This window comes from Mobula hypostoma, chromosome 6, assembly GCF_963921235.1.
Source record: "Mobula hypostoma chromosome 6, sMobHyp1.1, whole genome shotgun sequence".
Classification (NCBI taxonomy): Eukaryota; Metazoa; Chordata; class Chondrichthyes; order Myliobatiformes; family Myliobatidae; genus Mobula; species Mobula hypostoma.
The window spans coordinates 120920499-120939295 of record NC_086102.1 but is presented as its reverse complement, the minus strand read 5'-3'; the positions used below and the strand labels follow the sequence as shown (position 1 = coordinate 120939295).

The 18797-nt window shown below is 41.0% G+C and overlaps 1 protein-coding gene across 2 annotated transcripts in view; it reads right to left on the bottom strand.

Moving 5' to 3' along the window:
• Window positions 1–18797, bottom strand: part of LOC134348350 (sperm-associated antigen 16 protein) — an 856325-nt gene that overhangs the window by 770832 nt on the left and 66696 nt on the right. For both annotated transcript variants that reach the window (XM_063051565.1, XM_063051566.1), the window contains one exon: window positions 15909–16033. In XM_063051565.1, coding sequence (XP_062907635.1) covers window positions 15909–16033 — 125 coding nt within the window. The remainder of the gene's footprint in view (window positions 1–15908; window positions 16034–18797) is intronic.

Here is an 18797-nt window from a genome sequence, read left to right as displayed (position 1 = left end):
GAAAGCAGATGAAGAATTTTAACCCAGGAGGTTGAGTTTGCTCTGGATGAGAGTTTCCCAGAGAGTAGCTGGGAGGATCATGGTAACCTGGAATTTGAAACTGGGACTAGTGGTGATGGCCTAGAAGAGGCAGCTGTCCTGATTGCCTGTGTTCAGGTTGTTGAAGTACCTGTGGATTCACAGGGTACTGAACTTTGTGTTGAAACTCAGTTAAGGTCTGAGGTGTCTGACTTGGTTGAAAGGGAATGTAGTCCTTTTGTGTCAGATGGACTTGGTTCAGTGAGTAAGGGATTAACCTTGGTACCAGAAGAAAGTGAGGATTTTCAGTCATTTGTATTTGACCGTGTTTTACAAGTTGGTCATGAAGTGGAAATTGGTGAGTTCAGTGTTGTTGAATATAATGGAGAAAGTGCTGTTCCTGGATTTTTGGATAAAGTGCTGGGAAAGGTTGAAACGATTGTGCGACCTTTGACCATGCTTGCAGGACAAAAGCCTGCTGAGTGAAGATGTATGGCTCTGCTGAATTCTGTTTGGACATTTGAACACCTGTGACATCATAACATTAGGCAGTATAATGTTATGGAGAAGGAAGAAAATTGTTATGGTTTTGGAGTGGAAGTTGCTATGGAAGCAAGTTGAAGTATAGATCGTAATCAGATGGGTAGTTTATTTGGTCTCTTTCATAATGTTTACTAATTCTCATCAGCCTGATGATGATGCAGAATTTGGTAAACAATGCAGGCATGTTGACAGCTCTCTAAGACAAGAGTGTTTCAGCAATGCAGCTGATGAGCAAAGCTGCTGTTAAGGCCTGCAATAGCAACACCAGAGGTTTAAATTATTATGATGTATCACAGAGTTTTCTACCTTCCAGATTTCAGCAGGACTTAGAGGGTAGTACAATTGATAAGAGTAAGGTGTATAAGAAAGGTTTGTCTTTATTAAGGAGGGAATTTACAGAGGAACAGAAGCGAGATTCTGGAATGGTGGTTTTAAGAGAGATAACTCTCACAGGAGAAGAGGTTCAGAGAGAGTCAGTGGAATGTCACCTTAAAGATGGGGTGGTGATGAGGAGGTGGAGACCAGCCACAGAGCCTGCAAGTCACGTGGTGGTTTTGAAAGATTACAAGGCTGAAATTTTAAACATGGCTTACAGTACCTTTTGACAAGGTCCCACACAGGAGATTAGTGTGCAAACTTAAAGCATACGGTATTGGGGGTATGGTATTAATGTGGATAGAGAACTGGTTGGCAGACAGGAAGCAAAGAGTGGGAATAAGCGGGACCTTTTCAGAATGGCAGGCAGTGACTAGTGGGGTACCGCAAGGCTCAGTGCTGGGACCCCAGTTGTTTACGATATATATTAATGACTTAGACGAGGGAATTAAATGCAGCATCTCCAAGTTTGTGGATGACACAAAGCTGGGCAGCAGTGTTAGCTGTGAGGAGGATGCTAAGAGAATGCAGGGTGACTTGGATAGGTTAGGTGAGTGGGCAAATTCATGGCAGATGCAATTTAATGTGGATAAATGTGAGGTTATCCACTTTGGTGGCAAGAACAGGAAAACAGATTATTATCTGAATGGTGGCTAATTAGGAAAAGGGGAGGTGCAACGAGACCCGGGTGTCATTGTCCACCAGTCATTGAAAGTTGGCATGCAGGTACAGCAGGTGGTGAAAAAGGCGAATGGTATGCTGGCATTCATAGCAAGAGGATTCGAGTATAGGAGCAGGGAGGTTCTACTGGAGTTGTACAAGGCCTTGGTGAGACCACACCTAGAGTATTGTGTGCAGTTTTGGTCCCCTAATCTGAGGAAAGACATTCTTGCCATAGAGGGGGTACAAAGAAGGTTCACCAGATTGATTCCTGGGATGGCAGGACTTTCATATGATGAAAGACTGGATCGACGAGGCTTATACGCTCTGGAATTTAGAAGATTGAGGAGTGATCTGATTGAAACGTATAAAATTCTAAAGGGATTGGACAGGCTAGATGTAGGAAGATCGTTCCCAATGTTGGGGAAGTCCAGAATGAGGGGTCACAGTTTGAGGATAAAGGGGAAGCCTTTTAGGACAAAGATGAGGAAAAACTTCTTCACACAGAGAGTGGTGAATCTGTGGAATTCTCTGCCACAGGAAACAGTTGAGGCCAGTTCATTGGCAATATTTAAGAGGGAGTTAGATAAGGCCCTTGTGGCTAAAAGGATCAGGGGGTATGGAGAGAAGGCAGGTATAGGGTTCTGAGTTGGATGATCAGTCATGATCGTAATGAATGGCGGTGCAGGCTCAAAGGGCTGAAAGGCCTACTCCTACACCTATTTTCTATGTTTCCATGTATGCCTTTAGGTGGACATCATTGTGTGAGAAATGAGGAAAATTGGAACAAGGGGGTTCCCCTCTTGTTAATTAGTGGTGGAGATTCGATTCAGAAGGCAGTGAAGGGTAATTTGTTGGAACCTGTGTTCAGTTACAGGCCAAAAGGACCTTTGACCCTACTCAGAGAACTCTGGAAGGGATTTAGTAAGCTGTGTGTCCTTGCTAAGGAAAGTTTACAAAATGGTTGAGTCAAAATAAGACACTTGTTTGCCAGAATTGCAGCTGGGAGAATTGTTATAGAACAAAATGGAGTTGTGAAATCTGATAATGGAATGGAAAGACATGTTTACCCATTGAATCTAGACTCACCCAGATGTCAGAATTCCATTTTTTCGGAAAATATTACTGATAAGGTCCACCAGTTGGACCCAAAACTGAAAAAACAAGTAAAAGGACTAATTGGTGTTTTGAAATGGTACACAGGTGCAATGCATCACGTCATTATGAATTCAGCCCAGCTTATGAAATGGCATCCTCACAGAGTGAACTTTGAGAAAAATAAAATGGTTGAACAAGAAATTAGAAACAGGAAAGAACAAGGAGAGAGAATGGATGACTGTATTGATAGAGTGAGGAAGGCTCAATACCTCATTAAGATTGACTTGTTAAAAGGATACCGGGGTGTTCCTTTAACAAAGAGGGCTAAAGAGATATCAGCATTTGTGACACCGTCTAGACTGTATGAATACAATGTTTTACACTTTGGGATGAAGAATGCTCCAGAAACATTTCAAAGAATAATCAATTCTGTGATTGGAGGGTTAGAAAACACAGAGACCTATATTGATGACCCAGTAGCCTGGAGTGACACATGGGAAGAACATATTGCAGCAGTAGAGAAACTGTTTGACAGACTTTCTAAGGCCAATCTTACTGTGAAGCTCGCTAAAAGTGAGTTTGGCCATGCCACAGTCACATATCTGGGTTATGTGGTGGGCCAAGGCCAACTGGCTTCTGTACAGGCCAAGGTTCAAGCTATTGCTGAAGTTCCTGTTCTGACCAGCAAGAAAGCTTTGAGAAGGGTTTTAGGAATGGTTGGGTATTATCATAAGTTATGTAAGAACTTTGCTGACATCGCTCTTCCCCTAAAAAAAACTCCTGGGGAAGAGTGAAAGATTTGAATGGAGTGACCTTTGCCAGGAGGTATTTGAACGTCTGGACACCATCCTGTGTTATCATCCTGTGCTCAAAGCACCTGATTTTTCAAAGCCATGTTCTATAACAACAGGTGCTAGTGATGAAGCTGCTGGGGCAGTACTGTTACAGAAGGGAGTGGATGACATTGAACATCCAGTAGCTTATTTCTCAAAGAACTTTAATGTACACCAGAAAAATTATTCAACTGTTGAAAAGGAATTACTAGCACTTATTCTGGCTTTACAACATTTTGAGGCCTATGCCCAGAGACCTCAAAACCTTTCTGTTGCTCAAAGACCACGTGTGGTTTACAGGGGTTATAATCCGTCGATGTTTCTAACTAAGATGAAGGATAAGAATAGAAGGTTGTTAAATTGGAGTCTGATATTGCAGGAAGGTGACTTAAAAAATCAAACATGTGAAAGGTACTGACAATGTTATAGCTGATGTGACGAAAAACCAAGTTGTCAGAAGATTGATGCTAATGAGAGAGAGATAAGCGAGACAATGGAGAAACATTCAAAATGCTAATAAGAGAGAAGAGAGAGATTAACCAGAAACACATTTCAGAATATTGACAGACCGGTTGCTTTGAACCTGAAATGTTTGAAGTTTGATGGACTGGCGATACCCCAGCAGGGGGATAAAAAGAACAGGTTCGCTAAGGCACGACACACACCATGAGATCACGAGATAACGAGACCCTGGAAGAGCGGTGTGCCCCCACAAGTTGGTGAGAGTCGGAGGTCTGGTTTGAGGGAACCGACCATAGACTGACAGGGTGAAAAGGGACGATCGGCGGGAACCTGGTGTGTGTGTCCACCCTTGCCTGGGTGCCGGGTTCACCGTGGAAGAACGGTCGTATCGGGAACGGAGGGGTCACAGTCGGTGACCACAGAAGACATAAAAGGGTTCGCCCAAAAACTAACTGTGAAGAACATCAAAGGTCTGTTTGAATCAAAATTTGCATTCTCTCTCTCTCTCCAACGGCACAACAGCGATTACTGCGAACTGTACTGAGCTGAACTGAATTCTGCGTCACTTGAGACTGATCATTTTACCCCGAGACTACGGTAGAGCTTGATTGATTCCTATTATCCTAGTTCTGTGTACATGTGTGTTTTATCATTGCTAACCTGTTGCATTTATATCCTTACGATTAAAGTACTGTGTTACTTATTTCTTTAATAAAACTTTATTAGTTTCTAGTAAACCAGACTCCAACTAAGTGGTCCATTTCCGCTGGTTTGGCAACCCAGTTACGGGGTACATAACACTGATTAGTTATCCAGATATTAAGTTGGAAATTGTACACATTTTTGCTCAGTCATCTGATGATTTTATCTGTATTGTTCCAAACTCTATAATTTACATTTAGACAAAAAAAATCGTCTTCGTCAATTTTTTTTCTCTGAGGAAGGGGAGTGCGAGGAGATCCTGGAGTACTCTTATTAACTGTGCTTTTGAAGAGAGAGAGAGAAGGTTATTTACCACCGATATGTTGCTTTTGAAAAGAGAGAGAGAGAGAGAGAGACAGACAGACAGACAGAAAGATTAACAGTTGGACTGTCACTTTAAGGCATTGGAAGTAACTTTGGATTTCTACTGAGTTGGGTTTGGAGACAGCACCGAGCAGCTCGAAAGTTGCTTTGGTGACCGACAGGACATTATTGATGTTACTTCCAAGGAAGATTGCCTGCTTGCATTTCTTCACAGACAAAGGAAGGAGGGATTATTTGAATGACTGTTGATGCTCAGTACCGTGAGATAAATAGGAGATCAGATGATACAGACCTCAGACACATGATCTGGACACTGAATGAGCATTGTTGTGCCCGCAGAGAAAGTGGGTTTTGGAGGATCGATCAGGCGGATCGATCCAATCGCTCTTATAGTGGAAGGAAAAAAAGGGGTTGACTGGTGGGCAGTTGTCTATGTGTCCACCCTTGCCGGAGTGATAGCTCCACCACAGGAAAACCGGTCCCCCTGGTTAAAGTCACAGTCGGTGACTAGTGAAGGATTTCAGAGGACGACGAGAAGATCGACGGCAACAGCTCACCTGAAGACTCAACTCACTCTCTCTCTCTCTCTCCACATCGCTATTCAACTACATACCACGAACTGAACTGAACTATACTCAACATCGTAAGACTGTATCTTTTTACCCCTAGAATTAAAGAAGCTTGGTTTTCATACATATATATCCACACTTACCGATTTACGTACTTATATATATAATCGTTGCTAACCTGTGTGATTTATCCTCATTTATATTACTGTATTGCGTAGTTACTAATAAATATTAGTAGTTTATAGCAATACTAGACTCCAAAGTGGTTTCTATTTCTGCTGGTTTCTTTATCCCCGTCACAGGGTACATGACAGTATTTTGTATCAGTCTTCATACCAACAATATGGTGGAAGTTTCAGGTGTCAGGGGGAATGAAGTATGTGAAGTTACCGTAACTAGAGAGAAGGTTCTCGGGGAACTAAAAGGTCTGAAGATAGATAAGGTACCTGGACCAGATGGTGTACACCCCAGAGTTCTGAAAGAGGGAGCGAAGTAAGTCATGGAGGCATTAGTAATGATCTTTCAGGACTCACTGGATTATGGAATGGTTCCATAAGACTGGAAAATTGTAAATGTCACTCCACTCTTCAAGAAGGGAGAGTGGCAGAAGGAAGGAAACTATAGGCCAGTTAGGCTGACCTCAGTGGTTGAGAAGATGTTGGAGTCAATTTTTAAGGATGAGCTCTCAGGGCACTCAGAGGCACAAGATTAAATAGGCCTTCATCAGCATGGTTTTCTCACGGGAAAATCTTGCCTGACAAATCTGTTGGAACAAGCAGGACAGACAAAGGAGAAACGGTTGATGTTCAGAAGGCATTTGACAAGGTGCCACACATGAGGCTGCTTAACAAGCTACAGTCCCATGGTATTACAGGAAAGATTCTAGCATAGATAAGACTGTAGCTGATTGACAGGAGGCAAAGAGTGGAAATAAAGAAAGTCTTTTCTGGCTGGCTGCTGGTAACTAGTGGTGCTCTACGGGGGTCTGTGTCAAGGCTGATTCTTTTTATGGTATATGCCAATGATTTGGATTGAAGAATTAATGGCGTTGTTGCAAAGTTTGCAGACAATATGAAGATAAGTGGAGGGGCAGATAATTTTGAGCAAAAAGGTTACAAAAAGACAGACACATTAAGAGAATAGGCAAAGAAATGGCAGATGGAATACAGTGTCTGGAAGTGTCATGCACTTTGGTAAAAGAAATAAAAGAGTTGACTATTTTCTAAATTGAGAGAAAATACAAAAAACTGAGGTGTAAAGGGACTTGGGAATCCTTGTGCAGGATTTCCTAAAGGTTAATTTTCAGGTTGAGTCTGTGGTGAAGAAGGCAAATGCAATTTTAACAAAACAAAGGAGATGGTTGTGGATTACAGGAGGAATGGAGACGGTCTAACCCCTATTGACATCAATGGATCTGGGGTTGTGAGGTTAAACAACTTTAAGTTCCTTAGCATCCACAACACTGAGGACCTCAAGTAGTCTGTACACACCAACTGTGAAGGCACAACAGCGCCTCTTTCACCTCAGACGGTTGAGGAAGTTTGGTATGGGTCCCCAAATGCTAATATCTTTCTATAGGCACACCATTGAGAGCATCCTGACTGGCTGCATCACTGCCTGATATGGGAACTGTACCTTCCTTAATCGCAGAATTCTGCAGAGATTGGTGCGGACAGCCCAGCGGAGCCACAGAATAGAGGGTCGTCCTTTTATAACAGAGATGAGGTGGAATTTCTTTAGCCAGAGAGGGGCAAATCTGCAGAATTCTTTGCCACAGGCAGTTGTGGAGGCCAAGTCTACATATGTAAGGCAAGGACTGATAGATTCTTGATTGGTTAGGAAATAAAGGGATACGGGGAAAAGGCAAGAGTTTGGGGCTGAGAGAAAAATTGGATCAACTATGATGAAATAGTAAAGCAGTCCTGATGGACCAAGTGGCCTAGTCCTGTTATATCTTACCTTAAAGTTGGTAGAATCTGACACTTGAACTTGCTTTCACTGACATTGACTGCTCACTTATGGCACTATATTCAGGTCCTTAGAACCTGACATCTATTATTGATATTCTTGCGTTCATAACTTGTGTTCATGCTTGCATTTTAAAAGCCACCAGGCCCCCTACAGATACAAGCTACGTTTCTCATTCTCCATTTCCTCCAACACATCTCCCACTGCAGAGGCTGAAAACTTTATCTCTCACTTTATCCCTTGCAGCATGTCTGCAAGTATATAACCATCTACAATTTATCTCATTTTGGGAGATGTTGGTTAGCCTCTTGCCTTGCGGATTCAAATCATTTGACGAGTCAAAATTGTGAAATTTTGAAAATATTTGTTATATAATTATGTAGCTCAGTGCCAAAAAGGAATTCAATTATTTGCAACATATGTGGGAATACAAACTAGCACCTCAAAGGTTAAATGTAAAATATCCTTGAGGCCAACTGGTGTCCTTCTGTAATTTGTAATTATATAAATTTTAATATTTTAAATTTCTGTTCAGAGTCATAGTCATAAACTACTACAGCACAGAAACAGGCCCTTCAGCCTACCTAGTCCATGCTGGACCAATAATCTGCCTAGTACCTGGACTGTAGCTCTCCAGACCCCTCCCATCGATGTTCCTATTCAAATTTCTCTTAAATGTTGAAATCGAATCCACATCCACCACTTGCACTGGTAGCTTGCTCTGCACTCTCACCACCCTTTGAGTGAAGAAATTCCCCCTCATGTTCCCCTTAAACATTTCACCATTCACCCTTAACCCATGACTTCCAGTTGTATTCCACTCAATCTCAGTGGAAAAAACCTACTTGTATTTAGCCTATCTACCCCCTCACAATTTTGTATACCTCCATCAAATCTCCCCTCGATCGCCTACACCCTAGGAAATAAAGTTCTAACCTTTAATCTTTCCTTACTCAGGTACTTAAGCCCTGAGAAAACCCTTGTAAATTATCCCTGCATACTTTCTAACTTATTTAATCTTTCCTGTAGATAGGTGACCAAAACTGCACTCAATAATCCAAATTAGACCTCACCAATGTCTTACACAATTTCAGTATAATATCCTAACTCAATACATTGATTTATGCAGACAAGAGTGCCAAAAGCTTTCTTTATGACCCTATCACATGGGTCTGTGTTGGGACCGATTCTTTCTATGTTATACGTCAACAATTTGGTTGACAGAGTTTTGTTGCAAAGTTTACAGAATATACATAGATACATGGAGGGCCAGGTAGTTTTAAGGAAGTACAGAGTCTACAGAAGGACTTACAGATTAGGCAAATGGACAAAGAGATACAGAGTCAGAATGTGTCTGGTTATACACATTGGTAGGAGAAATGAAAAGGTAGACTATTTTCTAGGTGGAGAGAAAATACAAAAATCTGAGGTGCAAAGTCCTGGGGGAGTCCTTGGAAATATAAAAGCTGGGGATTCCTTGTGCAAGATGCCTTAAATGTTAGTTTGCAGGTTGAGTCTGTGGTGAGGAAGGCAAATGCAATGTTAGCATTCATTTCAAGAGGAGTAGAATATAAAGGCAAGGATGTAATGTTAAGACTTTATAAAGCACTAGTGAGCCCTCACTTGGAGTATTGTGAGCAGTTTTGGGCCCCTTACCATAAAAATTACATGTTGAAACTAGAGAGGGTTCAAAGGAAGCAAATGATTCCAGGATTGACAGCTTGTCATATGAAGACCATTTGATGCTCTAGGCCTGGATTCAATATAATTCAGAAGAATGAGGGGTGACCTAATTAAAATCTACCGAATGGTGAAAGGCCTTGATAGAGTGACTGTGGAAAGGATGTTTCCAATAGTGGAAGAGTCTAAGACCAGAGGGCACAGCCTCAGAATAGAGAAGCGTCCTTTAAGAACAGAGATGAGGAGGAATTTTTTTAGCCATAGAGTTGCAAATTTATGCAATTCATTACCACAGGCAGCTATAGAGTTCAAGTCTTTATATGTATTTAAGGCAGAGGTTGGTAGATTCTTGATTGGTCAGTCGATGAAGGTGCTCCATATCACTCCAGTTCTCACGCCTCTGCCAAATTAGTTTAAATCCTACCCAGCAAAAATGGTCAGGAACTATTAAAATATAAAATTACAATAGGAAGTTATGAAAATGAAAGTATTAAAATAGTGACAATAATAATAAAACAATTAAGTTAAATTAAATCAATTCAACTGAACTAAGTCAAGAAAAATAAACCAACGTAATTAATATCCTGCCAATATTTTTCAAAACCTAGTTGAACTGATGCTGGTTCAGCCTGAAGATTTCTCCAATAGGGGATCTTGAATAAGTCCGTGATCTGTTGATGGATGCTTTATGGGGATTAAACATGCAATACCAATGTCCCCAGAGAGCATTTAGTTGAGTGGAATCCTGCACTTCAGCTTGAGCTCAGGAGTCCCACAAATCTGCCAGTTAAGATGTACCGATGCAAAGCGATTGTATGCAGTGTAGAATCTAACCCAAGATAATATCACCATCCTTTCAACTGATCTGCAATCAGATCTCAAATCTCCTAAATTCCAATCCAATGGAATTCATTCAAAATATCTGGATAGGCTAATTGTATGTACCTTTCCCAGACTGAAGAGTTGCTGGAATACAGCCTAAAATATGCTTTGAAATTTTATATAAATCAAAGCTCAGGAATAAATGAATCAAAGCTCTCAATGTAATACCTTTTTACAATACGTGCACAAATTGTGGATATTCGATTAAAACTGATTAATTTGTTTTGATAAATAATCTTTCTCTGACGTACAATATCACAAACTTCCTTCTTCACTTTCTCTCATGGTCCACTGTAACTTCCTATGAGATTCCTTCTTCAGACCATCATCTCTTCCACCTATCACCTTCCAACTTCTTACTCCAACCCTCTCCCCCAATGAAGTGCCTTGTTCCGAAATGTTGACTATTTATTGCTCCCTATAAATGCTCCCTGACCTGCTGAGTTCCTCCAGCATTTTGCGAATATTGCTTTGGACATCCAGCATCTGCAGAATCTTTTGTGTTTTTCTAGAGAGGTAGTCAACAGAAACATACTGCCAGAGAGTTAGTAGAAGCACATATGTTGGCAAAACATAAGAGTCATTTAGGCTCAAGAACAGAAATACTGATCACATTCAGGCAGCAGTGGTAATATTACTGGTGTAAGAGTCAAAAGACCACATACTGGAAGCAATATAGGTATGTCTACATATAGCCAGATAGTTATCATACGAAGTGTGTATAGAAGACAAATTTAGAAGAACTTTTTACTGAACATTCTGGTATTTAAGAATGAAGACAATAGCCAGAAGACCCTGTTGGCAAGTATAGTCTCTGTCATTGTCTCCATATCATTGGGCAACAAATAGTACAGTAAAGATCTCAATGAGAATTATCAAAGAAGTACTGAAGTAACAAATATTACAAGGGTGCTCAGATTTAACAAGGGAGATATTGATCACAAATTTTTAGTTAAGCTACTAAGTGTTTGATCTTAAGTGTTAATTCCATTTATCTTTCCACATATATGTCTGACCTACTGCGTATTTCTTGCAATTTCTGTTATTAGGAAGGAACACCTATGGACCTCCCATGGAAAACACATGCATTTAAGACATAAACACAAGGAATTCAGCAGATGCTGGAAATTCAAGCAACACACATGAAAGTTGCTGGTGAACGCAGCAGGCCAGGCAGCATCTCTAGGAAGAGGTACAGTCGATATTTTGGGCCCTTCAACTGTGAGTCGGCCAGTGTGATATACTGCATCCAGTGCTGCCGATGTGGCCTTCTATATATTGGCGAGACCCAACGCAGAGTGAGAGATCGTTTTGCTGAACACCTACGCTCTGTCAGCCAGAGAAAGCAGGATCTCCCAGTGGCCATACATTTTAATTCTGCATCCCATTCCCATTCTGATATGTCTATCCACGGCCTCCTCTATGTAAAGATGAAGCCACACTCAGGTTGGAGGAACAACACCTTATATTTCGTCTGGGTAGCCTCCATCCTGATGGCATGAACATTGACTTTTCTAACTTCCGCTAATGCCCCACCTCCCCTTCGTACCCTATCCGTTATTTATTTATAAACACACATTCTTTCTCTCACCACCCCACCAGCCTCCGGGTCCAACATATCCCACCCCACCAGCCTCCGGGACCAACATATTATTCTCCATAACTTCCGCCCCACCCCACCAGCCTCTGGGTCCAACATATTATTCTCCGTAACTTCCGCCCCACCCCACCAGCCTCCGGGTCCAACATATCCCACCCCACCAGCCTCCGGGTCCAACATATTATTCTCCATAACTTCCGCCCCACCCCACCAGCCTCTGGGTCCAACATATTATTCTCCGTAACTTCCGCCCCACCCCACCAGCCTCCGGGTCCAACATATCCCACCCCACCAGCCTCCGGGTCCAACATATTATTCTCCGTAACTTCCGCCCCACCCCACCAGCCTCTGGGTCCAACATATTATTCTCCGTAACTTCCGCCCCACCCCACCAGCCTCCGGGTCCAACATCTTATTCTCCGTAACTTCCGCCGCACCCCACCAGCCTCCGGGTCCAACATATTATTCTCCGTAACTTCCGCCCCACCCCACCAGCCTCCGGGTCCAACATATTATTCTCCGTAACTTCTGCCACCTCCAACGGGATCCCACCACTAAGCACCTTTCCCTCCCCCCCTCTCTCTGCTTTCCGCAGGGATCGCTCCCTACGTGACTCCCTTGTCCATTCGTCCCCCCCATCCCTCCCCACTGATCTCCCTCCTGGCACTTATCCGTGTAAGCGGAACAAGTGCTACACATGCCCTTACAGTTCCTCCCTTACCACCATTCAGGGCCCCAAACAGTCCTTCCAGGTGAGGCGACACTTCACCTGTGAGTCGGCTGGGGTGATATACTGCGTCCGGTGCTCCCGATGTGGCCTTTTATATATTAGCGAGACCCGACGTGGACTGGGAGACCGCTTTACTGAACACCTACGCTTTGTCCGCCAGAGAAAGCAAGATCTCCCAGTGGCCACACATTTTAATTCCACATCCCATTCCCATTCTGACATGTCTATCCACACCCTCCTCTACTGTAAAGATGAAGCCACATTCAGGTTGGAGGAACAACACCTTATATTCCGTCTGGGTAGCCTCCAACCTGATGGCATGAACATCGACTTCTCTAACTTCCGCTAATGCCCCACCTCCCCCTCGTACCCCATCTGTTATTTATTTTTTACACACATTCTTTCTCTCACTCTCCTTTTCTCCCTCTGTTCCTCTGAATATACCCCTTGCCCATCCTCTGGGTTCCCACCCCCCCCTGTCTTTCTTCCCAGACCTCCTGTCCCATGATCCTCTCGTATCCCTTTTGCCAAACACCTGTCCAGCTCTTGGCTCCATCCCTCCCCCTCCTGTCTTGTCCTATCATTTTGGATCTCCCCCTCCCCCTCCAACTTTCAAATCTCTTACTCACTCTTCCTTCAGTTAGTCCTGACGAAGGGTCTCGGCCTGAAACATCGACTGTACCTCTTCCTAGAGATGCTGCCTGGCCTGCTGCGTTCACCAGCAACTTTGATGTGTGTTGCATTTAAGACATCATCAGTTTGGCAAATATGGATAGGATGGGAGTACTGTACCGGAAAGTCAATTCCCATAATAGCTAACCATTCTGGACTTTTCATTTCCCTTTGTTTCACAAAACAGATATAGGGGAATGAATCCCATACAAAATGGATGTAATTTTCTTAGATTGTGAAAAGTGATATCTAAACATGTATTCCTATTTCAAATTAATGGCTTTAGCTTCCTAATCTTGTTCCTTTTTTTTGTAAGAAGTTTGAATGTAGGCACCCATCCTCCTATTATTGATCTGCTCTCTGAAACTGATTTTGATGACAGATTCATACACTTGCAAGTTCAGACCCAGGCACATCTTGAAATTTTTGAATTTATCTATAAACCTGCACATATTGAAGAACTAGTCATCATCTCTATAAATAAGTGATCAGTTGCCAGGTCACTTACATTAAGTGGCTCACTTTTGAGTGATTTTTCTGCTACGGAGCAGTCACTAGACAAACAGATGACTGTTTGATAGTTTCAGTACATTCAATGAAAGTAATTTGTTACCAAATATCATTTCCTTTTTGGGCTTTAGTTATTTTAATGTGTTGATTAATATACTTTAATGGATGTTAGTATGGTTAGAACATAATAGGCAGACGTAAGAGACTGTGGATGCTGGAATCTGAAACAACACACAACCTGCTGGAAAAACACAATAGGCCAAGCAGCGTCAGTGGAAGGAAAGAAAATGTCAACCTTTCGAGCCAAAACCAGCATCAACATAGAGGTGAAATAGCCAGCACAGAGAAGAGAAGGAGAGTAACAAGAAAGGATTTTGAGGTGATTGGTGCACTCTGGAAAGTTATAAGATGATCAGCAAGTAGTGCCAAGTAGGAGAGGTAAGGGGGTGGAGTTGAAAGACTGTAACATGTGAATGATAGATGAAGGCAAACAAAGAAAAAAGGGGAAAAAGAAGCAGAAAACAACTGACAGACAAGGTGGGGGGGGGAGCATGAAGGTGCAAGACTGCTGTTGGAGGGAGATAAAGAACACCAGTGTTGGATTAAGATAACCAAACGAAAAGAAGGGTAAAATGAATGACAGTTAGAACCAGATGAGAGTTTGTGGAGGTGGACAGGGAAAGAGGGCAGGAAACTGTGTGTGAAATTGGTGGATGGAGTGAATGGAGCAGGAGGGATATATTTATTGTTGGAGGGTGGTTTGTTGGGTACAAAAACAGAAGACTTCAATGGTGTCCATGCTTCTTGTCATCTACAAGAAGATCATGCCCCTACTTTGATAAGGTAATGAGGACAATTTTGTGTGTAGCTTGGATTTCTAGCATCTGCAGGTTTTTTCTTGTTTGTAATAACTTATATCCAGTTTCTGACACAAAAAGAGAGTTTACAAATTATAACATCTCCTTCCATACCTTTATATCAGAGCTGCAAGGAACTACACACTGTAGCTAATGTTTCACTCCCCCAATCTCACAGAAAACAAAGTCTTTTAGTACTCCATCTGAGCCTCATCTGTTCTTATTCAATAAATTGTAAATCTTTAAATATTACTTAACTTTGGTTCTGAAGCTGAAAGAGAATGTCTGGGGTGGGTGGTTTATTGAGGCAGTGAGAGAAGAAGCTGATTTCCATGATGTAATAAACTCTGTGGTTTTTTGGCAGCCATGAGCAGTACAGTTCCTGTACCAAGCTGTGATGCATCCAGGTAAGATAGTGTGGCTATAAAAATTTTAAGGTCAAAGTGGACATGCTCAATTTCTTTAGCCTCCTTCAGAAGTAGAGGGGTTGGAAAGCTTTCTTGGACATGGCATTAAAATGATTAGACTAGGAAAGGCTACTGGTGATGTTCACCCCTAGGAATTTGAAACTCTCAACCTCAGCACTGTTGCTGTAAACAGCAGCATCTGTACCAACCAACACTCCCTTCACACCGCCCTCACTTTCCTGAAGTCAACAACAAACTCTTGTTTTGTTGACATTGAGAGAAAGGTTGTTATGACCCCACATCACTGGACACACTATCTCCTTCCTGACTCTGGCTCATCAATATTTGTAATATGGTCCATTACACTCGTATCATATATAAATTTTCAGATGGAGTTAGAACAAAATATAGCCATGCAATCATGAATCTACAGGGAGTAAAGAAGATATGCAAAGAATGATCTCCAACAGACCATATTGGCCTCTGCATCAATTAAATTTTTCAAGATTTGATTTAAAGACATTTCTGGTTTTTAAGACATATTATTTGATAGGAAGTAAGTGCAATTGATTATATAGAGTTACCATTATTTTATTTAACTGTGGAAATGGCTGGTGGAATTGAAACACTGCTTCCCGTGTACAAAGGTAGCAATAAGTCTCCAATTGCTGAAAAATTGAGAGCCTGAGGGCTATAGAGTTTTATTGTAACAACGTATTCCTTCATTACTGATGAAGAGCCCCTCCAGTTAATCAAGATAACTACAATTCCTGTCGTAGACAAGATTGTCTTTAGTACTAATAAAAATGGACTCAATTCTAGTAATAAGATGCCAAATTCTTGGCCTCCAGGCTAATCATCCTTAAGCAGAGCAGAAATTGTTCCACTTCAAGGGACACTGTGTAGCTTTACATTTAAAACAATTGGTTCTCTTGCAATGTGGAAAATATTCAAAAAGTACATAGAAGAATAATATTAATTATAAGATAAGCAATTTGTTTTTTCTTGGTAAGTTCACCTTTGGATGTTTGCTCAGCAAGTACTTTCTTGAATCCAGAGATGGATCAGGTCTTTGCTCTCTGGCTTCAGCAAATGCTCTCAGACTGGGACCATCTTTCTTACTATCTCTGTAGCCTTTGTAACCTGTTAGAAATGGGATCAGTGAGTTCAGATGAAGTTCCCCAACGTAAGTGCCACAAAATCTTAAAATGAATTCATTAATTGTTTTGAAATTAAAAGATTTGTGTAAAAAAAATTACAAAAAATTAAGCAGCATGAAACATTAAATTACAAATGGACAAAGGAACACAATGCTTATCTGTTCTATTCTTATTATCAAATACCATTTTCCCTCTAGGTTTATTATTTCCTCTTTGCATACTGACATGGATGTGCTCTTATTGAGGAGTTTCAAATTATGCAAGTTTAAGATTGCAAGATTGTTACCTTGTAGATGCCTTTTGTCATTTTACTTGTAGTATAATTGTTAATTTTGAAAAAAATGCTACATTTTCTTTCAATTATTTTCTGGATATTAGAGCCATTTGAAATTATATTTAAAGAACAGTCAGTAATAAATTGGTACTAATTGTACTTCTGGTTAAAATCATTTAGGTAAATAATGAAGTGTGATGATTCTAACACAGATCAGTAGTGAGCACCACTTCTCATTTTCTTCCTGTATAAATTCAGCTCATCTATCACTCTATCCACAGGTATGCAGCACAATATTTACCTCCAATGCTCTACCTCCCCAAGTATTATGTTCTTCTAATTTAGGTCTCTGCATCCTACAGTTACTAGTAGTACATACTTATTGGTTTTCCTTATTTAAACCTTTCCTCTCCAAACTCCTAAGGAATTACTCCCTTGAATTACCTGCCTAACCCTGGTTAATTTGTGAACTGCCTGGAAGCATTACTATTAAATGCAGTATGTAAATATCCACACCCCTCATCTTGATTAATAACTACAAAGGGTTATTTATAATTCAGCATCCACCATAACTTTACTTTCCACTTCTTTATGAGTGAAAGTGCCCCATATTAAACCAGCCTGTTAAGTTGTGATGGAAATGTGTGTCCTTTTTTGGGGTTGGTGGGGTAGAGTCCAGTGTTGTACGAATGGATAGGATTATTATTTATATTTAAGTAAAGCCCCAGAATTTGTGAATTCCCTGGCTGTTCCACTGGGATACAAGTAATTTTAGTGGGAAGACTGAAAATATAACCACACCCTAAGAAAAGAGCAGATATCCAGTTGTGCATCATGTTTGTCACTTCCAACTAAAAGTTTTCACTCTCTGCACGTAAAGGGGAAGTCAATATCTTAAAGATTGAAAAGGTGAAGAATATCAGTCTCCTATCCATTCCTGAAGTTAAGCTCCACTTACTCAAGAATATGACACCATTGTCATATTCTTAAGGAACAGTGTATACTCTCTGGATCACTGCATAGAACAAAGAAACCCAATTTCACTGTAAATGAATATTAATGGCTACAATTTGTGATCAGAAATTAATTGGGATTTCTTTAAGGAAAATGATGGAGGTTAAATGAGAAGAACGCAAAAACTTTATTTAACGTGACAGAAGATTTTTATCAAACTGCTTTCTTAGTATTATCGGATAAGAAAATAAAGATTCCCACCAAGTAGAACTTCTGTTAAGAGAAAATTTTAGAATTGCAAAATGCTAGCTTCATGACAAAGAGTGATTGACATTTCAGAGTGGCTGATGGTAATTATGCTATGGTGGTCATATAATTAAGAGCTCTGCCACAGAGTTCATATGATTAGTGAGCCCTAATGTTCAAAAGCATACTTTTCTTTAGCATGACAAATTCAAATGAATTCTGACCCTTAAGGCTGTTTAGATAAAAGGGTAAAGTCCAGCATACAGATGGATGACTCTAAATTGTAGTGGACTTCATATGTTTTCTCATGCCAAGAGCTGACAGTAAGCATGTAGTAGAATTCTTAACACAGCCTGAACAGGTAAGAAATAACATCTCCACCTCACTGATAATCAACATTGGTGCATTTTAGGATGTGTGCTTAACCCATTGCTCTACTTCCTTTATACCCATGACTGTGTGGCTAGGCACAGCTCAAATGCCATCTATAAATTTGCTGGGGACACAACTATTGTTGGCAGAAGTTCAGATGGTGATGAAAATCCATACAGGAGTGGGATATATGAGCTGGTTAAGTAGTGTCACAGAAATAGCCTTGCACTCAATGACAATTTGACCAAAGAAATGATTGTGGACTGCAGAAAGGGTAAAATGAGGGAACACACACCAGTCCTCATACAGCAATCAGAAGTAGAAAGTGAGCAATTTCAAAATCCTGCGTGTCAATACCTCTGAGGATTTATTCTGGGCACAACATATTGATGCTGCCACAAAGAAGGCATGGCAGTGGCTATATTTTCATTAGAAGTTTGAGGAGATTTTGTCACCAAATACACGTGCAATACAATTTATAAAAATGTAACATGGAGAGCATTCTAACTGGCTGCATCACTGTCTGGTATGGGAAGGTAATTACACAGGATTGAATAAACTGCAGAAAGTTGTAAACTCAGTCAGCTCCATCTCTAAACCCTACCAGCCTGCCCAACATTCAGGATAATTTCAAGGAGCAATGCCTCAAAAAGGCAGTGTCCATCATTAAGGATCGCCATTGCCTAGGACATGCTTTCTTCACATTGCTATCATCAAAGAGGAGGTACAGGTGCCTGAAGGCACACAATCAACGATTCAGAAAAAAGCTTCTTACCCTCTACCATCAGATTACTGAAGGTACATTCAATCCATGAACGCTACTTCACTATTGTTTTACAGTGCTTATATAGATAGATAGACTGGTCCAGAAGATTTAGTCAGATGTGATACATGGTGAGTT